Source organism: Bos mutus, chromosome 3, assembly GCF_027580195.1.
Source record: "Bos mutus isolate GX-2022 chromosome 3, NWIPB_WYAK_1.1, whole genome shotgun sequence".
NCBI lineage: Eukaryota > Metazoa > Chordata > Mammalia > Artiodactyla > Bovidae > Bos > Bos mutus.
The window spans coordinates 89,450,537-89,477,310 of NC_091619.1; the positions used below are offsets into that span (position 1 = coordinate 89,450,537).

A 26,774-nucleotide genomic window follows, 5' to 3' on the forward strand; every position below is an offset into this window, starting at 1 on the left:
CCTTGGTTGGTGCCCATTAAATGTTGCTAAAGCCAACAGAAGGAAAGGAACCTGAGAGAGGAGGCAGGTGGGCTCTGGAATGAGATGCTTGGGTTCAGATCCCGGGTCTGAGACTCACTGGTGAGACTGTGTGCCTCCATCTTATTTATAAAATTGGGATCCTAGAACTGAGAATGTGGCCTAGGATGAGGGTTTGCATACTGCTTGCTGTCCATGTTGACAGCCACTTATCTCTCTGCCTGTCCTTGTGCACCTCCAGAAGTGTTTCATCAGGGTGTGGCTTAAGGGGTTTTTTTTGTCCCCCACCAAGTTCTCCACCCTAAATTCACAGAGGTAACCAGACAAGTTGGGGAGGTCCACCACCATCCCTGACCCTTTGCCCTGAGAAGGGCTGCACTCTAGTCTTGTGGGAAGAAGGGTCCCTGGGATGGTGGGAAAGGCTCTGCCTCAAGTTGGGGATGCCGAAGATGCTGGCTTCTCAGCCTTGCCCTTGTCCTTCCTCTGAGCCTAAGTTTCCTCATCTATAAGATGAGGTAGAGAAGGGTTAAGTCCTTGTGGGGAGCTCTGATTTGGCTCTGCTGGAATCCCAGGCATGGGCAAGTGGCCATGGAGGCACCAGGTGAGGGCAAGGCCCACAGGCCCCGCTACACCCATCCACTTCACAAGAGGGCCACCTGTCCCGAACCCCACAGGTCCCGCCCCTATGGAAGGGGAATGCTCAGGGCCCTTGCCCCACACTCCTGTGCTCACCCTGGCTGCCCATCACCATAGCCACTGCAGTGGAGCAAGGCTGGGACAGGGCTTGTTGTCTGGAAGGGCACAGAATCTAGCTGGGAAATAAGAGAGGATGGCCTGTGTGGCCTGAGCCAGGCTCATGATGGACACTGGACTTTGGCTCTATAGCCACAAGCAGGGACCTGCACCTGGAAGGAAGGCTGCCTGGTTCTTTGTAAACATTCCACAGCAAATTGCCCTTCATGGATGACAGCACGCACAGCAGAAAACCCTAAGTTAGTCTATCTTAAGTAGAGCAGCTGGTTTCAGTTTAATGATGTATTAGGTAGCTTTGCTATAGTAACAAACAACTCCCAAATCTCAGTGCTTATTATTAATACTACAACAAATATTTCTCATTCATGTCACAGTCAATGGCTGCAGGCCAGCTGCTTCAGCTCTGCTCCACATGCTTTAGCATCCAGCTGAAGGAACAGCCCCACCCTGGGAAACACACTCCCAGGCAGAGGGAAGAGCATGAGCCCACCACGCCATGCTCTGCAAGCTCTGCCCGGACATGTCCACTCACATCCCTCTGCATCAGGAGAAGGGACGCACCCTCCTCACTGGGCCACAGGGTGGGCAATGCAAGGTAAGGACATATAAAATCCTCTAGGAAGGAGGAAGCAAATAGCTGTAGACAAAAATACAACAGGTGACAGTAACTCAACGTGCAAAAAGATTTTCCCGCTTAAAAGGCATAAAATTCTAAATATGAAAACTGATATACTAAGAATGTCACAGGTCTCCATACTGCAAAGATCAGGAAACATGGCAAACTTTTTAGGGGTTCTAGAGGACCCTTAATTTGTAGGTCTTCATAAAAGATGGAGAAATAGGACCTGGCTTCCCTGGCCCCATCTCATCCCAAGGCATCTACAGGATCCCAACAGAGCGGGCCTCTGTTCATGAAGGCCCTCTCAGCATTAACACCTTACAATCACACGTGCAGCTGTGTATGTGTGCAGTGTGAGGCACACAGCTGCAGAACCATGTCACTGGATCGTTAGTCTTCAGGTCAGAGCTGGAGGCTGGTGGTTAACACAACTCGCAGTGAGTCCAAGGATGTCATAAGCAAGGCACAGGGTTCAGCAGCAAGAGAGCACAGTGAAGGCCTGCTAGGGCTCAGCGGTCTGACCCGAGAGGCTGAAGTTCAAGAAGGCAGCAGGTCCTCCCCAACCATGATGCAGGGAAGGCCTGTCCCTGGGGTGACAGGAATAAAGTGCTGGGTTCGAGGAGTAGACCTTGCTGATTCTAGTGTGCTGAACTCCAGGCTGAGGTGGGGGAGGGAGGAGGTCCAGGGAGCCTGGCGCCCACAGCATGGCCCAGTCACTTTACCTGGTGCACCTTTTTCCCCCGGAGATAATTCCTACAAAAACCAGAGGATCCTACACAGACCAAAAATGTTGGTGTCAGGGCTTTTACAAAGTACCTGCAGTGAACACAACAAAAGAGAGGGATAATTGAATTGCAATCTTAATCATCCATGGACTTTCCCAACAACAGTCAAGGTGAACCTTTAGATATGAGTCAACATTAAAACGCAAGTTTAGCACATTTATTTGCTTGGTTGTTTATAAGTCTGCAAATTAGCCTGACCCCCTCCCCCTTAGAACCTAGCCAGAACCTCCGGGCCAGTCCTCTGGGTGCTCTAGCATCATGTATGTTTATGGCTAAACATAACATAAAATAAGAACATGCTTTCATTCCTTCCTTCAACAGTACGTGCCCAGGTAAGCCAGGCCTTGTGCTAAAAAAAACAGATTAAACAACAAACAAAAGCCACTATCACTGTCTGGAGGAAGGGAGATAAATAATGACAGCGAGGTACAACTGTAGAAGCATTTCTGAGGTACAGTATTAGCCCAAAGAGACATAATTCCTCCACGGGAAAGGGAAATCAGGAAAGGTTTCTGGGAGCTGTCATGTCTCAGCTTGCATTAATTGGGAAAGGGGTCCTGATGGGCATGGGGGAGAAAAAGCCAGGAGGTGCGGGTCACTAGAGCTTTTGCTGTTGCTGGGCGTAAAGCTAATGGAGCAGGCATGCTGGACAGCAGGCAAGGCCTTGGACTCGGGTCCAGGGGTTTCTGCACCGTCCTGTGGGCCTGGATCTGGGCCAGAGGAGCCTGTGTTGTGGCCCAGCACCCAGTCCAGAGTTTGATGTCGCTGGTCTGAAGTTACTCTGTGCTGGGTGGTCTCTTGCCTACGCTAATCATTTAAAAAATAATGACTTCCAATGTATTTATACTTTCTCAGAAGCATGAAACTGGTTTTCCTCCATCAATCAGTCCGCTTTATATTTAAGATTTCTCTGCATTTTCTGGAAGATAAGGTAGAGTAGACCTCAGACCTTTAAAGAATTCTGGATAATTTGCTAACAATTGAGAAAATGAAGAGCTAAAAATCTGTCTATAAACTAGAAGGGTAATTTAGGGCTAGGAAAAAAAAAATGCTGCCAAGAGAAGTCATCAATCATATCTGAAGAAATCCTCACCTCCTCCCTGCCAGGCCAAAGCAGGAGCATCAAGACCAGCTAGACACTCACTGAGTCAGTCATCAATCACCAACTCCCATCCCAATCTACCTCCTAAACTTCAATCCACCCCTACTTCACATCTCACCACTGAACAGTACACTTAAGATCTGTACACTACTTGGTAGATTTTACCTAAATGCCCTCTAGGGCTCCACACACCATCGTCAGGATTCATGCTCCCTAGAGCATTCGAGGCTGCCACACACGGTCCTAACATGGTCCTCCAGCCTCATTTCCAACCCAACCACCATTTTCAAACCCAACCACCCTTAGCACACTGGACTCTACCTAAATCCAAGACATCTGCTTTGCTCAAAGCTCAGGGAAAAGTGGCCCAAGGGTCAACTATAAAGCTATTGAGGGCATAACTTTATAGTCCAGGAACCCCCAAAGCTAAGAGATAACTGCCAAATCCAACTGGCTCCCACCGCAACTGACCAAGGTGCCCTCTCACAGTAGACCGCCCCTTTCAGTGCATCAGAGCACGGACTCCTACTCTCTCCTACCTGAGGAATACGTAGTTAAGAGTTATTATCTTCATTTTAGAGATGAGCCAACAGACCCAGGGAGGCAGTATGGGCTTAGAGGCACACAGCCACTAAACGATGGTGTCTGACTTCAAGAGCCAATGCTCTTTCCATACGACAACATCAAGGGACACAGGCACAATTAACAGGAGGGCCATCCCAGCTGTTTTTGATACAAAAACCAGGCAGCAGTTTCTTTTTCAACCAGCCCCATTCACTTCCCCCTGAGGATGTCACGGCTGTGGTGCAATGGGCTGAGTCAGCACACTGCAACCTGTTTGGCCAGAAGCCTGGGCCAGTCTCCGTGGGCTGCTGTCTCACAATTTTGCATCCAGGGCAGAAGGGAGGGGAGTACAAGGCCAGTGCTCAGCAGTGAAACGAGAACCTGGCTGTGTCCCTGGGATGGTGCCTGAGCATCCTTCTGGTCTACTCAGCCCCATGAAGGTGACTCACCTGGGGTGCTGCAGCACCTGCAGCAGGGTACTACTGGGAGGCACGCAGTATAGTTCTGCCCTGTCCTCATCCTCAAAGTAGACCTGTAGGATGAACAGAGGAGCAGAAGTCAGACACTAGTAAAGGGCTTCAGCGACACTAGGCATGCTGAGGCCAAATCTGGGGAAATGTGTAAGAGATGGCAACTGTTGAGACTCAAATCCAGGCCTATGAGCCTTCCTTCCCTAACAATTCAGTCGTAGAGCCATTAGGTATGGCGAAAGGAAGCAGCAGTGGCCCAGAGCAGAGGAAGAGAGATGTCCACACAGGAGGCAGCCCTGGGCAGGTGTCAAAGCCCGGCCAGTGGAGATGTGCATTCTCACTGGGGACTGGCCAGCCAAGCAGGGTGAGAAGAGCAGCCACTCATGGCAGGGGGAGGCCTGCTGAGGGGAGTGAGGACCCATGCTGGATAAGACAGACAGTGCTGCAGGATGGTTGAGCCATGCAGGGCGATAGTGTATAAAGGATGAGGAGGGCACCATGCTGGGGCAGCAGGCTGATGCAGGAGTCAGTCCACATGAGTGGGGGAGGCTCCCCATGAGAGGGGATGCTGGTGGTGAGGGGAGGGGAATTAAATGCAGGGCAACCGATCCAACAAATATATTAATAATAATAGAAGCCACTGCAAAAATAGAGACAGAGTTGGTATAGGATTAGAATTGGAGATACCAGTGACAGATCATGTTTTTATACACACACACATACACACATGCACGCCAATGGAGCAGTGAGCATTCGCCTTCCCTCACCCCTGTACTTATGAGTATAGCTACTACACAGATCTTGACTTCTAAATACTATTTTATGCTAAAAAGAACCAAAGCTCCTTGGGAAAAATGGCTGACTCTAGAGCTAAGGCAAAAAAAAGCACAATTTGAGCCTCAAACACCTTGTAACACAAAGCAAGGAAGTGCTTTAAAAATGGAGACAAGTCCGAAGGACACAGAAGCAAATTTGAAGGAATTCCCACTGACCAAATCCAAAACACCTTGAGCATAATATAACCATAGTAATAGATTATAGCTCAATTAAAAAAATAAGAAACCATAAATCCACTGACATAAACGATGGTTTGATGAACAAGAAAATATTTGTATCATTTCTAAGTACCTCCCTATAAAATACTAACTACAAGGGGGAAAAGAGTAACTTCATGCAGAATAGAAGCTTGTATACCCCTACCTCAATCAAGTGATGAAAGTGAACATCATCAGTAATGGGACACTTGAAATTATGATGTCTGACAGGATGCAACAAGAATATAGCACTGCTTCTGTGATATTCCGGTCAGATACACATCATCTAGGTCACAAAGACACACAAGACAAACCCACACTTTCCACAAAATAACTGGTCTATAACCTGCAAAAGTGGTAAGATCAAGAAAGTTGACTAAAGACTGTGAAAATCTTCTGTAGCTCAAAGGAGACTAAAGAGACATAAGCACTAGATACAATACTATGTGGGATTCCTTCTGCTATAAAGAACATTACTGGTGATTGGCAGAGGGGATCAAGATGGCGGGAACAGGAAGATATGGAGCTCACTCCTACACACACAAACATCAAAAATACATCTACATGTACAATAATTTCCACAGAAAACTAACTAGAAACTGGCAGAAGATCTCCTATACAACCAAACCTGCAAGAAAGATCTCCACATAATCAGGTAGGACAGGGGAAAAAATAAAAGCATCAGGCTGGGACTGGCACCACTGGAAGGGATCTGTAGTGAAGAGAAGTCCACATGGATGGACCTCACCCTGAGGAGCCTGTGTGCCAGCTGGGAAATCCACTGACACAAAGAGAAGCCCAGACTGTACAAGTAAGCACATGTGCCGGCCTGCTGACAATCAGGACCGAGACAGACCTGCACTGGAGGCTGCCACCTCGATAGCACTTCCCAATCCAAAGGACCAATACCCAGCCCCACTCACCCCACACCACAGCCTGGTGTGAGACTAGGGCACAGGTTCAGTCTAGCTGTGCAGACAGACTAGGGTGATGTGGTCTGAGTAGAACCACAGAGACCACTGTCAGTGTACACACCAGGGTGGTGGGTCAAACTGGGCAGACATGTCAGCATACGCACCAGGCATCACAAAGGCATACAGCGGCTAAGCACCGGTCTCAGGCAGACAGGCCCTGAGAGAGGACTTGACATAGCTACAGAGAGAGAGGCTGGAGGGCCTGGGATGTGACTTGGGGGAGATGCAGAATCCACTGTCAGTACCCACACAGCAGACGCTGTCCGCACACGCACTGGGCCGTGCTGCAAGAACACACAGTGGCTAGGCGGTCAGGGCCTGCACGGTATCTGCAGGGATGGTTTCCCAACGGAAGCAGCCTAGTTCTGCCCACTCCACACGGCAACTGACTGTCAGATCTAGAGTGGACAGGTCCTGGGAGGGGTCTGCCACAGAGGCAGCCCAGGTCCCAGGTGGCACCACAGCCTCCTCAATTCCTGCAGCCACAACACCCTGACCCCCAACTCCAGCCTACTCCACACCACAGCCTTGCACTAGATCTGGGACAATCACAACAGAGAAAAGGAGGCGACCCTGGGCTGCTTCTGAGGGGAACGATGGTGGCGCTCAAGTTCACCGAGACTGCGTGGACTTTACTTGCTTCAGCAACCACCTTGAGGCAGGGCACACACTCAAGGGCAATGAAGCCTGATCCATCCTGACCCTCGTGGCTTCTACCCCAACAACGGGGGAGCAGACCCTGCCCGGTAAGCCACGGAGCAGAGAGGAGGCCCCACCTCACATCCAAGGCAGCCTCTAGACACACCACACCACCAGCCACACCACCATCAAGGGGATGACAGCACACTCAAGAAGACGTGGCTGGCATCCATGCCCAAACAGCCCTCACACCAAAAATACTGGACACACTCTGAGCAGGAATGCTTTTTTAAGACCACAATAGGTAACTGTTTTCATAAATTCACAGAGATAGTGAAAGTGAAGTAAAATGAAAAAGCAGAGGGACTTCTCCCAGTTAGAATAGAATTCCCCTGAAAGAACAAATAATGAAACTGACCTCTCCAGTCTATTAGTCCTCAAGTTCAAAAAGGAGGTAATAAAAATGCTAAAGGAATTAAGAAAGATTATCAGTAAAAATGCTGATCACTGTAAAAAGGACTAGAAACTATAAACATGAATCAATCGAAATTAGACAACTCAATTGCTGAGACAAAAACCAACTCTATAAGTAATGAACAGCAGACTAAATATCACAGAAGAACAAATAAGTGATCTGGAAAACAGAATACTGAAAACCACCTGATCAGAACAGCAGACAGAAAGACAAATTTTAAAAAAAGAAGAAGAAAACAAAATGAGATCTACGGATTAATATAAAGCATGCCAACCTACACATAATAGGAGCTCCAGAAAGCAAAGAGAGAGAAAAGGAGACCAAAAATGTATTTGTAGAAATTATGGCAGAAGACTTCCCAAACCTAACAAAAAAAATAGATATCCAGGTACAGGAAACACAGATGGTTCCAAACAAGATGAACCCAAATAGATCCAGAACAAGACACAGCATAATTAAAACAGCAAAAGTTAAAGAGAAGATTCCAAAGTCAGCAAGAGAAAGACAAAGAGTCAGTTAAACAGGAATTTGTTTGCAGAAACACTGCAGTCCAGAGAGAGTGGCATGATATAGTCAAAGTCCTGAAGAGGAAAAATCCACAACCCTATCCGACAAAACTATCATTTACAATAGAAAGAAGGATAAATAATTTCTCAGACAGGCAAAACTAAAAGAATTCAGCGATACTGAGGGTCTTTAGTACTGAAAGGTCTTCTCTAAGTAAAAAAGCAGCAGAATCTATTGGAAAAGAAGATCACAATGCGAAAGGCAAATATTTAAAAGGATAGAAGATCATTTAAATAAGCCAGTACACAGATTATAAAACCAAAAAATTCTGTAAAAGCAATTAAAACTATAATAGCAAAAGGATAAACATGAAGATATAAAATAGGACATAAAAATCACAAAATGTGGGGGAAGGGAGTATAAAGAAGAAAAGATCAAGTTGTATTCACTCCAGTCACAAGGACAGTTCAATGTACACCAATCAATCACTGTGATATATCACATTAACGAAAGGAAAGACAAAAGCTATGTGATAATCTCAACAGATACCAAAAAAGCATTTGACAAAATTCAACATCCACTCATGATAAAAGCTCTCAAAAATGGGCTGAAGACCCAAACTGACATTTCTCCAAAGAAAACATACAGGTAGCCAACAGTGACATGGAACGATGCTCAACATTGCTAATTATTGTAGAAATGCAAATCAAAAACCACAGTGAGGTAACACCACACACCAGTCAGAATGGCCATCGTTAAAAAGTCTACAAATAGATGCTGGAGAGGATGTAGAGAAAAGGGAACCCTCCTACACTGCTGGTGGGAATGTAAATTGGTGCACCCACTACGGAAAGCAGTATGGAGGTTCCTTAAAAAGCTAATAGTTACAATATGATCCAGCAACCCCACTCCTGGGTATATATTCAGAGAAAACTCTAACTTGAAAAGACACATGTATCCCAATGTTCAAGGCAGCACAATTTATAATAGCCAAGAATGGAAACAACCCAAGTGCCCACCAACAGATGACTGGCTTAAGAGGATGTTATATATATACACAATGGAATGTTACTCAGCCATAAAAAAAAATTGCCTTTTGCAGCAACATGGATGGACCCAGAAAATATTATACTTAGTGAAGTAAGTCAGACAAAGGAAAATATTATATGGTATCATTACGTGTGGAATCTCAAAAATAATACAGGGACTCCCCAGCGGTACAATGGAAGACGGTGCTCCCACTGCAGGGGGGACAGGGTCAATCCCTGGTCAGGGGCCTGAGACACCACATACCGTGTGGTGTGGCCAAACAAATTAAAACAAAAACTAAAAATGAATCTACATGTAAAACAGAAAGAGACTCACAGACACAGAAAACAAACATTACCACCAAAGGGGAAAGAGGTGGAGGATAAATTAGGAGCATGGGATTAACAGATACAAACTTCTATACATAAAATACATAAGTAACAAAGATTTCCTGTATAGTACAGAGAACTATTTTCAATAGCTCATAGTAACATATAATGGAAAATAATCTGGAAAAAATATAACTGAATCACTTTACTGTATACTTGAGAAACTAACACAATACTGTAAATCAACTATACTTCAACTAAAAGAAAATTTTTTAATTAGTAGTACATAAAAAAAAAAAAAAAAAGTGTTTCTGAGGGCTGGGGGGGGGAATCTGTGAAAACTAATGGAGTCTGAGGATTAGCTGGTACTAGTGTATCGAAGTTAATTTTCTGATTCTGATGATTTATTGGGATCATGAAAGAAAACATCCTTGTGTGTAGGAAACACACTTGAGTCTTCAGAGGTGATGGGGCATCAGTTGACATCTTACCCTCAAACAGAAGACAAATTTCTTTGTTCTGTAAGTTGTGATTTTTTTTTTCAAAGTTGCAACAGTGGAATGTTAGCCTTAAAAACAGTAAGATTCTGACCCATGCTACATCATGATAAATCTTAAAGACATTACACCAAGTAAATTAAGCCAGATAAAAAAGGACAAATACTCTATGACTCCACTTATATGAGGCACCTAGAGTAGATCCATTCAGGGACAGTGAGGAGGAACAGAGTTCCTGTACATCAGTTCAGGATGATGAAAACAGAGACAGATGGTGGTAACAGTTGTACAATGTGGATGCACTTAATGCTACTGAACCGTACACTTTGAAATGTTTAAAAAGGTAAATTTTATGTGTTTTATATTTTCCCACAATTTTTTTTTAAAGGCAGTGAAACCTTGCTCCACCCCAATTCCCCCAACCCCAATTCTCATAGAGCGACAAAAGAAAACTTCCTTACCTCTAAATTATCAGGGCAGTATTTTTGCTCTAAATCCCAAGAGGGTGTTTCACCAAACATCACCATTAGATGATCAATAAACCTAAGGAGATATAACATGTACTTTCTGGTATCAGTAACTCATAATCTTATTTTCCCACATCCCATCCCCTGGACACCAATTCACGGACATATCAAGAATGTATAAATCATGAAATGCAGGCCTAATCCATTTTGACAACAGTGCCCAAAATACATGAATCATTTGTCCCATTATGACATATAGTTCTCTTTAACTGACAGGATTAACAACATTCTGAGCCACAGTCTAACCATTAACTATGAAACCACATGTTAAAATCACTAGTTACGTGTTTTCTAATAAACATACCCTTCAGTTTTATCCATGTACTACCTCCAATACTTCCATCTCTCACAAGAGACAACCCCAGTGCTTGACAAACACTGTACTGTGGTGTTAGTATGAGAGTGAGACCATGTCTCTCACTGCAAAGCTTCTTAATGAAAGGAGAAATCAGCTATGGGTTAGAGAGATTACGCTAAACCAGACTGTGTAATAAAACTCTCTAGAACTATTCTCTTCCCTCCTCACCCAAAATTCTACCTGTCCATCCTGCCGAAAGAACAGGGAAGAGCATGCAAGCACCACAGAAGGCTCTCGGGGACGGAAGTTACCTGGAATCCTCGTGAAAAGCAGAGACCAAGTCTGACTGGGCATACTCGGGGTACAGAAAAAGCACAGGCCAGCTCAGTCTTCCCTGGTCATCCACACCCAGCCTGGCTCCACAGGGGTTCTCAGAGCTGAGCCCATACAGGACAAGCTCACTGAGACCTTCTGAGGCTGAGTCTTCATCCTCTTCAGCAGCTTCAGCGACTAGCCTAATGTTCCTAGCCTGGATTAAAGCAAAAACATACATGTTATGTGAGAAGGATGCAAACTCACTCCACTAAAACAGGGAAAACTGTAACACTACAAGCTCTGAGAAGGCCAGCTCTACACATGATTCGTCTTTATTATCCCTGACACCTGCTGAACTCACCTTTACCAGCCGTCTACCACAAGCGAGACTCTTGTCACAGACATGAACTAGACATGGTAGTTAAGTCCAACATAAGGGAAGAAGTAAAGCTGTGGAACTGCAGACCGTGAATAATTAATTCAGCCTGGAGGCTGGAGGTGACTGGGCAATGCTAGGTCTTGAACAATGACTCTGAAAGGGAGAAGAATTGAGGCGCATGGGGAGTGGAAGGGCACTCTACCTCAGGCAAGGAACAGCATGTGCAAAGGTATTAAAAAACACAGAGTGGCATGTACAAAAATGGCAAATGTTTCAGCTTGGCTGGGACGCGGGATACCAAAAATCATACATACACTGACTTAATCTTGGGTCTGTCATAGAAAGAAGGATCAATCAAAGGTCTGAATGGTAGAGTCACCTCTTACGTATGCTGCGGGAGTTTCCTAAGGCTAGCCCACAAGGGAAAAACGACATGCAATCAAAACTACCTTGATGGTATCTCCTATACCAGGGATTTGCAAACTTCCCCTGAAAGGGTCAGATTAAGAAAAATTTTAGGTTTTGTGGGCCAGATGGTCTCTGTGGATATTACTCAACTCTGCCACTGTAGTGTGAAAAGTCATCGTAAGACACAAATAGGCAGGGCCATGAGCCACTGGCTGCAGCTTGCTGACCCAGCTTTAAACCACTAAAATACAATATAGATAGCTTTGGGTATATTACTCTTTAGAGAAGTTCTCAAGTACAATGAAGTTTCAGATGCAGAGTTAAAGGAGAGTACCAAAATAATGTCTGTATGCCAATGTCTAGGCATTCTACTACTCTACATTTGAGAAAATGACCAAATCTCTCTGGAGTTATTCCCTTCTGTTTAATCTATTAAAATGTTAACAGATTTCCTGTTGTAGGGCAGGACTAGTGGAGTGCATCTTAGTACTGTGAAGTTCTCAAAGCCAACAAATAATTTTAAGGAGGTACATAATTTAACTCAACAAAGAATGAAATCAAGAACCAAACTCATAGCCAGTATCACCTCCCCTGTGAAGCCAAGGCCCAATAAGTGACTTGTGAAAGCAAGATTTGGATCAGACTTTTCCTACATTTATTTAAAATGTAGGAAAGAGAGGGAAGGCGAGGTGGAATTTTGTGTTATTGTGACAGTTAGTAGAGCTACATGCTAAAATCACTTTCTCAGGACGCAGTATAGCACGGGACTAACACAAGGACCTGGCTCTGACGTGCACTAGCGGGTGAGGCTTCTCTGAGACTACGTGCAATAAGAAGGAACACGACGACCCACCTCAGAAGGCTACTGTGAAGATTAGATAATGATTAACCCATAGCAACTATTCAGTACATGTTACCTGAAACCAACACATGCATACAATTGAGACAGCTGACTGAACTCAGGGGGTCTGACTTGTCACACTGCTTCACCAAAAGCAGAAAGAAAATGAACAACTCATTCAGGTAAAGCATCCCCAGAAAGGTTCCCGATCAACTTCATGATGAGTGAATTCTGCAAGACCATAGGGCGAAAGTTTGAGAACTCACCTTGATGGCCTGGAGTAAAGCCTCATTCTGATCCTGCTGCTTCTTTTCTTTGAGCTTTGCTTTCCTTACATCCCTCTGTTCAGTTCGCTGAAAATGAAAAATTCAGATGCATCAGCTCTAGGGAACTTGCCTCCTCTCCTCTTCTGTTACTCTAGCCTGACCCTAAATAGCTATCTCTTGTCTCTATTCAACTCTGGCTCCTATATATCAAGGAACACCACTGGCTGGATTCAGTTCAATAAACATTTAAGAAGCACATGTCTGGGTGCTAGGCCCAGTGGCAGCAGTAATGTCAAAAACCTACCCGGGAACTCACAGTCCACTGAAGGGACAGACACATGACAAGTTCTAGTGTTAGCCTGGAGTACAGCTGAGTGCTATGAAACACAGAGGAGGGCGTGATGACTGATTCTGCCCCACGGAGGTGGGTTTAGACAGAAACCAGACGAAAGAGAAAGGGCATTCTGGAAAGAGGACCTGACTTAAGGGCCAATGGGGCGTTAAAACTTCTCTGTTATAGATGGAGTACAGGAAAACACACCGGGAAAAACCCAGGCCAAGAACATATCAGAGACCCTGCCCTGGGCCAAAAACTTATCACAGACTCTGCCTTTTGCACAATTACAGCTCAGGAGAGAAAAATACCACCATCTACTTCATCTGCCAGAACTATAACTCAGATTTCCTTTTCCTACTAGTCTGCCCAAAACCAGCTGATCCTACTCCAACCCTCAGGACTGTGATTAATAGGGGCCAACTTTTTCTCTAAAGGGCCAGACAGTAAGTACTTTAGGCTTTACAAACCATGCACATGTTCAAGCTAAAAGGTCTCCAGTCTCATCTGTTTGTACGTCTATGTGTACATTATGCATATAAGATGTCTCTATGGAAAATATTATCAAAATTAAATGTATAAGAAAGCTCTACTTAACAGACTTAAAAGTAAACACAAATTAACTTTTTCTAAATATAATGGAAACTGGCCAGAATGAATTTCAGATTCACATGATCTTGGAAATATTCAATATTAAATTATATGTGATAATAAAGCTAGCTTAAGCTTGTTGGTTTAACCAATGTAAACATGTCTCACTTATTGTACTTTAGGTTAACCAAGTTCATGTTACTTCTGTTGCAGAGTCTGTTAGCAATTGTTTACTGAAAAAAAAAAAAAAAGCATAACCTAAAAAGGTGAGATTTGTTTTATTTGCAAGACTTGCCGAGGACTTAAACCTGGGAGACAGCCTCTCACATAGGTCTAGGAACTGCTCTGAAAAGTTAAGGGAAGACTTCCCTGGTGGTACAGTGGCTGGGAACCCACCTGGCAAATCAGGGGACAAGGGTTTGATCCCTGGTCCCACACGCCACAACTACTGGAGCCCCCGCAACCAGAGCATGTGGTTTTGTCCTAGAGCTGATTGTTTCTAGATGAAAAATAAGGAACTAATATGGATACAGAAAGTTGTGAGATTTGAAAAAGGGAACCTTGAAAAAGAAGTTTTGTACACAGTCAGGCTGGAATTAAATTAGGTAAATTTAATTTACCAAATTAAAATTACTAATAGTAATATGGGACAGGACTTAGTTCCTCTATTGAGAGAACAAAGTTTTCTTGGAATACTGCTTTTGCTAATAGACTGTATGAGTTATGAGTTTCTTTGCTTTGCATGCTAAGTCGCTTCAGTTGTGTCCAACTCTTTGCAACCTCATGGACTGGAGCCCACGAGGCTCCTCTGTCCGTGGGATTCTCCAGGCAAGAATACTAGAGTGGGTTGCCATTTCCTCCTCTAGGGGATCTTCCTGACACAGGGATCAAACCCAGGTCCCCTGCATCTCCTGCGTTGGCAGGTGGATGCTTTACCGCTGAGCCTCTTGGGAAGCAGAGGCAATAGCTCAGAACATTCATACAGGACCTTCTAGATTCCCAGGAATACACTGGAGCTTTTCAAAGACCCTACAGAATCTCATTCCCCAGCTTGTCCTTTTAAGTTTTCTGGTAAGCCTATTACTTGCCTCAACTGTTTAACACTGCCTCAGGCAGATGAAATCTTACATAATTGCCTCAAATCATATTTAACAAATGGCTCCAATCCCAACCCTCTGTGAAAAAGCTTTTCATACTGGGATAGTTTCAAGATGCCTCAAATAAAAACAACTTATGAGTAGGGTCCTCTAGAAGGTCAAATAATGACAATCTTCTGGCAATGGGGCTTAATACTGTTCTGCCTCCTCTGGTGGCTACCAGGATGCTCATTTTCACCATAATTGTGGGCTGTTGGCTTTCAAGGCTACTATGGACCTTGGGAGAGACGCAATGGGATAGGGCAAGGTAAAATGCCACAAAGCTTGCTGTTCTTAAGAAGGTTCAGCCATTATTTTTGAATAACCACTACCCATATTGCTGCAAGGCTTTGGTTCATTTCAGAGTTATGCTTTTGGGCCCTGAAATCTCCCTTTAATTACACTTGTGCTGCAGGACATAACGCTTCCATTTAGGTCCATAGAGGAAAACAATAGAATGGGAAAGACTAGAGATCTCTTCAAGAAAATGAGAGATACCAAGGGAATATTTAATGTAAAGATGGGCTCAATAAAGGACAGAAATGGTATGGACCTAACAGAAGCAGAAGATATTAAGAAGAGGTGGCAAGAATACACAGAAGAACTGTACAAAAAAGATCTTCACGACCCAGATAATCACGAAGGTGTGATCACTCACACTCACCTAGAGCCAGACATCCTGGAATGTGAAGTCAGGTGGGCCTTAGGAAGCATCACTACAAACAAAGCTAGTGGAAGTGATGAAATTCCAGTTGAGCTATTTCAAATTCTAAAAGATGATGCTGTGAAAGTGCTGCACTCAATATGTCAGCAAATTTGGAAAACTCAGCAATGGCCACAGGACCAGAAAAGGTCAGTTTTCATTCCAATCCCAAAGAAAGGTAATGCCAAAGAATGCTCAAACTACTGCACAATTGCACTCATCTCACATGCTAGTAAAGTAATGCTCAAAATTCTCCAAGCCAGGCTTCAGCAATATGTGAACCGTGAACTTCCAGATGTTCAAGCTGGTTTTAGAAAAGGCAGAGGAAAAAAGAGATCAAATTGCCAACATCTGCTGGATCATCGTAAAAGCAAGAGAGTTCCAGAAAAACATCTATTTCTGCTTTATTGACTATGCCAAAGCCTTTGACTGTGTGGATCACAAGAAACTGTGGAAAATTCTGAAAGAGATGGGAATACCAGACCACCTGACCTGCCTCCTGAGAAATCTATATACAGGTCAGGAAGCAACAGTTAGAACTGGACATGGAATAACAGACTGGTTCCAAATAGGAAAAGGAGTACGTCAAGACTGTATATTGTCACCCTGCTTATTTAACTTATATGCAGAGTACATCATGAGAAACACTGGGCTGGAGGAAACACTAGCTGGAATCAAGATTGCTAGGAGAAATATCAATAACCTCAGATATGCAGATGACACCACCCTTGTGGCAGAAAGTGAAGAACTAAAGAGCCTCTTGATGAAAGTGAAAGAGGAGAGTGAAAAGGTTGGCTTAAAGCTCAACATTCAGAAAACTAAGATCATGGCATGTGGTCCCATCACTTCGAAATAGATGGGGCAACAGTGGAAACAGTGGCTGACTTTATTTTTCTGGGCTCCAAAATCACTGCAGATGGTGACTGCAGCCATAAAATTAAAAGATGCTTGCTCCCTGGAAGGAAAGTTATGACCAACCTAGACAGCATATTCAAAAGCAGAGACATTACTTTGCCAACAAAGGTCCGTCTAGTCAAGGCTATGGTTTTTTCCAGTAGTCATGTATGGATGTGAGAGTTGGACTATAAAGAAAGCTGAGTGCCGAAGAATTGATGCTTTTGAACTGTGGTGTTGGAGAAAACTCTTGAGAGTCCCTTGGACTGCAAGGAGATCCAACCGGTCCATCCTAAAGGAGAACAGTCCTGGGTGTTCATTGGAGGGACTGATGTTGAAGCTGAAACTCCAATACTTTGGCCACCTGATGCACAGAGCTGACTCATTGGAAAAGACCCTGATGCTGGGAAAGGTTGGGGGCAAGAGAAGAAAGGGACGACAGAGGATGAGATGGTTGGATGGCATCACCGACACAATGGACATGGGTTTGGGTGGACTCCGGAGTTGGTGATAGACAGGGAGGCCAGGCGTGCTGTGGTTCATGGGGTCGCAAAGAGTCGGACACGACTGAGCAACTGAACTGAAGGGCTCGTCTGCAGATAGGCTTGGCAATGGCCTTCCACAGTAGCCTTCTAGATACTCTCTCCTGTATAAGCCACTTTTAGAAATTCTGGCCATACTTAGTTGCCCAGGCTCAAAATTCTGTTCCTGAACCATGTGGATCCATACCTCTACTTTTGTAGACATGACCAGAATAATCTGACTAAAACTTATCCCTGTTCAGGGCCAGCTCTAGGCTCCCATGGTACTGAAAATTCCCATTTCATAGTATAAGCAGTGAAGAGAGACCCAGACCAAGAATCAAGAGAACTGAAGTCTAGTTATGGAACAAACATGTGAGACAGTATTGCAGAGGACCAAGACTGTAGACTCTGGAGCCAGACTGCCTGACTGAAGCCCAGCTTCACCAGCTATGTGACTTTCTGATCTCTCTGCTTTAGCTTCCTTACTAGTGCAAAGTGAATCAGAATCGTGCCTACCTTATAGGACTATGTGTGATTTAGACAGATTCATATCAGTAAAATTTTTAACTAGAACTTGGAACATACATACAGTAAGTGCTAATGTTGAGTTTTTTTTGGTAGTGATGGTCTGTTATTACTATTGTTTCTAATCATCACTTTTGCTGTTATGTATCAGAAATGTCACATTTCATCAGCAAATTAAAGATGTCTTAATGTTGGAAGTTACACAGCATTATAGAAGCCTAGGGCTTCCATGATGCCTCCGTGGTAAAGAACTCGCCTGCCAATGCAGGAGACACCGGTTTGATCCCTTGGTTGGGAAGATCCCCTGGAAAAGAAATGGTAAGCCAGTCCAGTATTTTTGCCTGGGAAAGCCCATGGACAGAGGAGCCTGGCAGGCTACAGTCCATGAGGTCACAAAAGAACTGGACAGGACTCAGCAACTAAACAACAACGAACAAACAGAAGCCTAACATCCCAGCTGTTTAACTGTCTTTCCCTCCTCTTTCAATAGTTACACTCAGTGTGCAGACTAGACTATGCCACTGGTCTATTTATTCAAATCATAATAGTCACAAATTTATCAAGTACTATATATTCTTCCTTACCTCTATCATGTTATAATTACTTATTTACTTCTCTGTATCCTCTAGAGCCTCATGGGTAGGGACTGATTCGGGGTTGTGTCTGTTGTTGTATTCTTCTTTTTTTAGCCATACCGCATGACTTGTGGGATCTTAGTTCCCCCACCAGGGATTGAATCCGGGCCCTCAGCAGTGAAACCACAAAGTCCTAACCACTGGATGACCAGGGAATTCCCTGAGTTTTGTTTTAAAGAAGAAAAATTATACAATTGGACCCAAGATCCACTCTGGGAGATGCTAATTAATTTTGCCACCAACCTTCAACTTGTCTGCTTTAGCCCTCAGGTCCAGAAGCTTCTTCTCTGTGGCATCTATCTGCAGCCCCTCATCGCACCAGTTCACAGCCTCGACATAGTTTTTCAGTTCCAAATGGCAAGAGGCACCTGTAGAACCCAGCACCCTTAGTATCCGGGGACAAGATGCATGGAAAGAGCCATCCTTGCACATGACCCCCAACTTCAACCAGCTACCAGCCAGTAGCCTGAAGTTCTGGGAAATGGATGATAAAGTCCCTTTTAGTGCATTCCCCAGACAAGGAACACTGTTTCTTGTATTTTAGATCAGAAAGGTTTCTAGGTCCCATTCAGCTCAAAACTCTCTTTCTGGTATTAAGGACTCTTAAAGTAGGGAAGGCTACAGCTTAGTGGCAAAGAACATGGTCTTTGGAATCAGAGAGATCTGGGCTGGAAATCTAGCTGTCATTAACCAACTAAACTGGAGAAGGCAATGGCACCCCACTCCAATACTCTTGCCTGGAAAATCTCATGGACAGAGGAGCCTGGTAGGCTGCAGTCTATGGGGTCGCTAAGAGTCAGACATAACTGAGCGACTTCACTTTCACGCATTGGAGAAGGAAATGGCAACCCACTCCAGTGTTCTTGCCTGGAGATTCCCAGGGACGGTGGAGCCTGGTGGGCTGCCGTCTATGGGGTCGCACAGAGTCGGACACAACTGAATTGACTCAGCAGCAGCAGCAGCAACCAACTAAACATTAGACAGTGGACTGAGTATCCCTGAGCTTTAGGCTGCTCATCTATAAATGAGAAGAATAAAGTCCATCTCAGATGACTTTAAATGGAGAGAGAAAGCAGAATTTGCCTCAGTCACTCACAAAAGCAATGGCAAAACCAAATATGTTAGGTATCTCCTAAAGCTGTTCTTGATGGCTACCAGTTTAAGCTGCTACTGCTGCTAAGTCACTTCAGTCGTGTCCGACTGTGTGACCCCATAGACGGCAGCCCACCAGGCTCCCCCATCCCTGGGATTCTCCAGGCAAGAACACTGGAGTGGGTTGCCATTTCCTTCTCCAATGCATGAAAGTGAAAGTGAAAGTGAAGTCGCTCAGTCGTGTCTGACTCTTAGCGACCCCATGGACTGCAGCCTACCAGGCTCCTCCATCCGTGGGATTTTCCAGGCAAAGTACTGGAGTGGGGTGCCATTGCCTTCTCCAACCAATTTAAGCTACCTCTCCTTTAATCAATCGTGTTTTTCCTCCAGTTAGCCTCTGGGCTTTCTACAGAATTTAAAAACATCTGAACTAAAAAAATTTAAATGTCAACAGAATTCAACCTCGGCTTTCAGAGACAGAATGGGTTTCTTGCCAATGCCACACAGTAAGGTAAAAACGACAATTCAAGCAAGCTACAGACTTCCAGCCTGTAGCCAATTCCACATGACTATACACAATGTATTTGCCCATCTTCTTTCCCTATAGCTGAAGGGCCTAGATCTACATAAACTCCCTAACCATGATTACATAAGCATAATTTTAATAAAGCATTTTAAGTTGGTCCATCGGGATATAGAGATTAATATGTAATGAAAATTAAAGTTTACAAAGCACCACTGAGCTTCCCAAAGAAAAGGTGAAGTATGCAAGTAATAAAAGCAAATGATTACATACAAAGGTCAGACCAGGACAGAAGAAATAATCTGGGAACATCTGAACATTAGAGTTATCAGCAAAAGTCCTATAACTTATCTTTTAATTAACAATAACATGGCATTTGAAGATCTTGTCTTTCAATCAGCTAATTTGGAAAAAAAATTAGAATGAGGCTTTTAGAACTGCTTTAATTAATTTTATTCTTTATTAATTTAAAATGTGGAGTTTCAATTTCTCTACCAATTCTTAAAACACAGAGGGTTGAATTAATATCCAGAGAATTCTTTTAAAAATGGCATGTTGCTGCTGATAACGACTTAATACTAAGATTGCAAAAATAAGGTAACTTCATTAGTATCTTAGCACTTTTAAATACTTCTGGTGTTTCGCGTGCCCACTTTCCATGGTGACAGTCACACTGTAGCTCTACAGGACTTACCTCTTATTATTGCTTTGAGGTGGCAGGGTTTTAGCTTTCTGGCAGCCGTCACATCATTGAGAGAAGAACGAAAATTGCCTGACAAAACACCATTCAGTAAACGAGAAAACAAGTTTTGAGATCAGATTATTTCCAAAATTTTGCATGTAGAAACAAAAACACTCTTGGACAATCTTAGAGAAATATAAATCAGAGCAATTGTTTATAGAAAAAAAATTGTTATGCTCATCAAGCACCTCAGAAATGTTTAGAATAGCAGGCAACCCACCAAACAACTATAAATAGCTAGTAAGCACATGGAAAAATGCTCAAAATCACTACTGATTAGAGAAATTAAGATTAACATGAAACTGAAAATTAAAAACAGGTAATACCCAATATTGGTGAAGATATGGTGAAAGGGCATTCTGAGAGTAAACCAAGAGAGCAAACTGGCGCGTGTATTGTATATTCACTTTGACCCAACAATACTCTTCAAAGAACTGATCCTTAAAAAGGCTTGCAAAAAAATGAAAAAATGCTTGCAAAAAATGTCCAAGGACAAATGTAAAAGCATGTGAGCTGCTGCATTATTTTTAATTGTGAAAAGATAAAGATAACCTAAATACCCTCAATTTAGTAATGATGAAATAAATTATACTAAATCCATACTACCGAATACAGCTATTAAAGGAGTAAGATACATCTGTATGTAAAAGGCATGACAGGATGTCTTTCCTACATTGTTTTAAGTGGTGGGTCAATGTGTACAGAAGCCGATCTTTATAAAACAAAAAACCAATCTAAATATACAGGCACATGTACACACATACATGTGTAATTGCATTAAAAAGGAAAAAAAAAAAGTGTGCAATCATGAACACTGGTTATCCAACCTAGGAGGCAAGAGGTGACTTTCACTCTCTAGTTTATACTGTGAGTATTACTAACAGTTTGGTATATATTTATTAATTTCACTTCTAAAGCTCTAGCCCAGGAGTCAGCACAATTTTTCTCTAAAGGGACATATAGTAAATATTTCAGACTTTACAGGCTACATATGGTCTGTTACACATTCTTTGTTTCATAATCCTTTAAAAAAACACTTTTAGCTCACAGGAGATCAGGGACCCAGATGTGGCCTGAGTCACAGTCTGCCAAATCCTGCTTTAGCCTAAATAATCAGAATTATCAGAAAATTTTTATCACTAACTTTGTTCATTTTTGCATTACTTAGAAAAGCCTAAAAGCAGCTATATACTCAACAACAGCAGTATAGTAAAACAAATAGTTTAAACACTGGTATGTCCATATGACAGAGAAGGCAATGGCACCCCACTCCAATACTCTTGCCTGGAAAATCCCATGGACGGAGGAGCCCAGTGGGCTGCAGTCCATGGGGTCGAGAAGAGTAGGACACGACTGAATGACTTCACTTTCACTTTTCACTTTCATGCATTGGAAAAGGAAATGGCAACCCACTCCAGTGTTCTTGCCTGGAGAATCCCAGGGACGGTGGAGCCTGGTGGGCTGCCGTCTATGGGGTCTCGAAGAGTCGGACACGACTGAAGCGACTTAGCAGCAGCAGCACCATGTCCATATGATGCAACTTCAGTATTCACAAATAATTTAATGACAGGTGAAATTGTTTACATTATAAAATTAAGTGAAAACTGAACACAGAATTGGAACAACAGCATGATCTTATTTGTGGAAAAAATACATAAAGAGAAATCCAAAAACTTCTGCTTAAAGGTAGTAGACTGAACATATGCATTTCAACCCCTATCACTTGACAAAAAAAAAAAAAAGCCATTAATACAGAGACAAGAATGAGAAAATGGAACACATTTTAAAGCTGGAGAACAAAGAGACACAGGCTAAATGACTAATTAGGCTTGAGACAACTGAAGTCTAAGCCAGTAGAGGGAAAATTCAAAGCTACCAAGTATATTGAAAAGCCTACAAAGTACCCAGTACTAAAGAATCAACAGCAGCAGGTACCTCTGTAAGAGTGGACAAAGGCGTCTTTGTTTAGTGTTTTCTGAGGCAAACTTGACTCTGAATCCTAATCCTGGCACTGCATACTCTTAGGGCATTTTACACATTTATTACATTTTACTACAGTTTCTTACTCTGTTAACTAGGGATAAACCTGTTAACCTTATTTACCATACATAGTTGCTATGAACTCAAGAGGGATAAAAAATGTGAAAGTGGTTTGTAAGCCATACCAGTGACATCATTTAAGAAATCTCTCTTGATTATTATGCATTTGCTCCTCTGGTATCGCAAATACCTGTTTTGTTTTGTTTTTCTTGCAAGGTGCTTTTGGTCTTACTAGGCCCATATGTCAGAGAAGGCAATGGCACCCCACTCCAGTACTCTTTCGTGGAGAATCCCAGGGACGGGGGAGCCTGATGGGCTGCCATCTACGGGGTTGCACAGAGTCGGACACGACTGAAGCGACTTAGCAGCAACAGCAGCAGTAGCAGCAGGCCTATCTGTAACACTCTTTAGTTCCCCAAAGAAAGGAACTATGTAGCTCTTACTCACAGTGCAGTGCCTAGCACATAGTAAATGCTTTGTATTTACTGTTTGAATAGGTAAATGAATGAAACTCCTTTAAGGAAAAGTCAGGTCTTACTCATTTCTATGATGCCAGTGCCTAGCACAGAACAAGAACTCAGTGTGCTGAATGAAGACAATGTATTCCTCCAGAAGTAAGAAGACTGGGTTTCTAGTCCAGAGTCTGGCACTAACCAAAGGGGTTCTTCTCTACGCCTATGTAAAATGAGGGGGCTGGCTGGCTCAAATAATCTCCAAAATTCTATACCACTTTTACTTTTTAAAATTTTATAATCAAACAGGTTAAAGAAGAAAAAAAATTGGAGCAGATTATGACTGGAAAGAAACTCTGCTCCAAAGGTGATGAGTCCCAGTAGACCTATCCCAGCTAGACTTTAAGGCTTATTGTCTACCAGTCCCTCAGAAAAGGCTGAAGTCATTCCCAGGTCCTCTCTAAAACTGTGTGATAAGAAACAAGGGTTTAATATGCCTAAGATTAGATACCAACAATGATGTCACCCAAATAATCAGTTGTTTCCCAAAGTCATGTCTGCAGAACAGTCCTGCATATTCCTAAGTGTTACTTGAAAAGGAGGCTCACAGAATCTGAGAATCACAGGATAAGGTTCTCTGCTGTAGGTTTTCTCAGTGTTAACATACTAACGTGCACTGCAAATCACCAAAGCAGCAGCAGCACTGTCCAATTTTACTTGTCCAAGGAACGTTTTACTTCAAAGGACCCACACACTACTGAGAAATTCTCCTTGGATTAATACAGTTTCTCTCACACAAAGAACTTTATCACCATAATCCTTCTACCATCCTTGAGAGGAGGCCAGGGGAAAAAAAAAGAAAAAACTTACTTTCGAGAGAGAAGAGGCATCTGGGCTCAAAAATTCCAAATCATACCACATGTATTAAGGTATTTGATGTTACTCATTTGGCTCAAACAGAAAGAATTATACAATCTATCTGACATCCCTTTTGACCAATCTACCTGGAAGATCAAAGTTCAGTTAAAGTAAGCTATCTTAGGTTTCTGGGATAAACAGCTCCTTTTCCTCTGACACTCTCAAACCCTCCCCACTAGCCATCATGTAATAGTTTGTTATAAGTTAATCTTTTAGAATGTACTAAATAATAGAATAAATTACCTAGATAGTATTGTGCTGCTGCCCGATTGGTATAAAGAACAGCATTCAAATCAGGGTCTGCACATTTCTTCTTTAATCCTTCAGTGTATGAAATAACCGCTTTCTTGTAGTCTTTTTCTTTAAAGTAATCATTGCCTTCGTCTTTGTAAGTCCTGGCCTGATCTGCAAAAAAGAGAAGAAAAAAATCACTATTCCCTATTTTTTAAAGGGCTCATTAAAAATCTAAATCACACAATAATGTAATGACAAACCAAACAGAACCAATAGGGAAAGAAAACTCAAAAATGAATGCTATAAAACTGGGTATCAATACGGAGAAATAAAGTCACATGTACTTAACTACAATCAATTCTAAATATCTTAGAAAGTAGATTATTAAGTGCTCACACACACCAAAAAAAGCATCATGGAAAAAAGTATACTTATCTCTTGAAGAAAGGGCTTTAATTACAGAAGAAATGGGGGGAAATCACACTACTGTTTTTTAATATGTTGTTTGAGTCCCTTGAATGCAAATTCCCCTCCTCACTTTAGCAAAAGCCTAGAAAATTGTTACAATGCAGTTCAAATTTCCCACTCATTGAAAGCCCACTTCTACACCACCCCCTCCCCCTGCCCCCCACCTTAGGTGTTCCAACAGCACCCACAACACCTTGGCACTTATCACACAGGTTTGTCTTTAGGAGAGTTGAGCTATCCACTGGAGTGTGACCTTTGAGGGCAGTCTCATTCCTTCCTGTATCCTGGTGCCTAGTATTTAGTAGGTATACAAAGAAGTATATGTGGAATAAACGTGACAAGTTAGCTCCGGCTAACTACTGCTGTTATCTATCAAAACCTTTCTGACTCACACTTTATCTCAATTTAATGGAGGAGCTTAGAGAGTCACTGAAGATACCTTCTGGAGATCGCTCTTCATCAAAAATAATTGACTGCAGGCAGGCCAAGTCAGGATTCTCCAGGGGATCAATTTCTGATGGCGAGTTCTTCATAAACAGAGGAATCTTTTCAAATTCCTGGAGGTTGTTAAGAGAAGAATGAACTATACGAATAAAATTTCCACTGAGTAGACCCAATTCCAGGTCTCCACATCAAAGTTTTTTCTCACTCATCGTAATTCGCAAATCCTCATGACATCTCTCCCTCCCCAGCCTCAGTGTCCCACCTGTAAAATAAAGAGTGCTGCTGCTAAGTCGCTTCAGTCGTGTCCGACTCTGTGCGACCCCAGAGACGGCAGCCCACCAGGCTTCCCTGTCCCTGGGATTCTCCAGGCAAGAACACTGGAATGGGTTGCCATTTCCTGCTCCAATGCATGAAAGTGAAAAGTGAAAGTGAAGTAGCTCAGTCGTGTCCGACTCCTAGCGACCCCGTGGACTGCAGCCCACCAGGCCCCTCTGTCCATGGGATTTTCCAGGCAAGAGTACTGGAGTGGGGTGCCACTGCCTTCTCCAAATAAGAGTGCAGAATACCTAAAGACCCTTCAGTTCCCACATTCTTACAAGAGCGGCAGTAACTACCAAGCGAGTTGAGCACTCGTTTGCTCCTGGCACTTCACCCACCCCCTCACTTTAGCTTCGCCAACCATCCTAAGAGATTAGTGCTCCAGTCGGAGGAATTATACACATAAGGGGACGGTCTCAGGTAAGCTCTGCACTCACAAGTTTCTGACTCCAAAACCTGAACACCTAAACATACTGCCAGCTTAAGAAGACCCTCAAAGCTTCGGGGCCGATTTTTTACACGCAAGTAGAAACCACCTATCCACTGGCAGCGCCAAACCTTGGCGGTAGAGCGCCTCAGCGCCCGGGAGGCCCCAGGAGCTGGGACGACGCCCACGCACGCACGTGCTGAGACCCCGGGCCCGCCCACCTCTTCCCACTGGCTCTCGTGGAAGCCGCCACGATAAGGCTGACTCTGGAACTTTTCCAAGAATGAGTCCATGCCGTCGTCCAAAGTGGCGCCCGGCTCCTGCTGCTCCATGTGTGTCCCCGGTGATCCAGCCATCGCCCTGGATCACCGAGATCCGTACGGCAGCTTCCGGCGGCGCGGGTGCCCCCTCTCAATCTTCCGGGCGGCGACGGCGTGCTGCTTCCGGCTTGCTGGAGGCGTGGCCGACCCGACTCCACCCCTCCCCCGGGAAACGCCTACCCTGCCGCGCACTTTCGAATACTTTCGGGACGGTGGATGAGCCCTGCACCCCACAGTAGCGCATTATCACTTAATCCACTGGTTTATTTAACCAGTCAGCACGTTTTCTAAGCTCCTTTCTTGTGCCAGTCCTGTTGTAGTCGCTGGGTATACAGTGCTGGGCAAAGCAAGTAAAATCCCTGCCCTCTAGGAGTTGATAAGGTAGAGGAGAGAAAGTGAAAGTGTTAGTCCCGCAGTGGTGGTCCGACGCTTTGTGGACCCCATGGACTAGGCCTGCCAAGCTCCTCTATCCATGGAATTCTCCGGGCAGTAATACTGGAGTGGCTAGCCATTTCCTCCCCCAGGGGATCTTCCCGACCCAGGGATTGAACCTGGGTCTACTGCATTGCAGACAGATTCTGTACTATCTGAGCCACCAGGGAAGCAGTAAGCAGAGGGGAGAGCC

General features: G+C 43.7%; 1 protein-coding gene across 1 annotated transcript; it reads right to left on the reverse strand.

Annotated features, from left to right (window-relative positions):
* Positions 1-1,021: 1,021 nt before the first annotated feature.
* TTC4 (tetratricopeptide repeat domain 4) lies at positions 1,022-26,241 on the reverse strand. Its single transcript, XM_005905653.3, has 10 exons — positions 26,051-26,241; positions 25,080-25,197; positions 24,182-24,343; positions 20,481-20,558; positions 18,415-18,539; positions 12,830-12,916; positions 10,932-11,149; positions 10,257-10,338; positions 4,291-4,373; positions 1,022-2,206 (listed from the first exon to the last, which is right to left on the reverse strand). Exons 1-10 carry the CDS (start codon positions 26,183-26,185, stop codon positions 2,104-2,106), a joined length of 1,191 nt encoding a protein of 396 aa, XP_005905715.2. The 5' UTR covers positions 26,186-26,241; the 3' UTR covers positions 1,022-2,103.
* Positions 26,242-26,774: the final 533 nt, after the last annotated feature.

What these genes read in the sequence shown, in the direction of transcription:
- TTC4 (XM_005905653.3), bottom strand. Translation starts at nt 26,185, where the DNA reads ATGGCTGGATCACCGGGGACACACATGGAGCAGCAGGAGCCGGGCGCC. An exon ending in ACGAGAGCCAGTGGGAAGAG is followed by an intron (nt 25,198 to 26,050) that starts GTGGGCGGGCCC and finishes AACAACCTCCAG; the next exon opens with GAATTTGAAAAGATTCCTCT. An exon ending in CTTTACTCCAGGCCATCAAG is followed by an intron (nt 11,150 to 12,829) that starts GTGAGTTCTCAA and finishes GCTTTAATCCAG; the next exon opens with GCTAGGAACATTAGGCTAGT.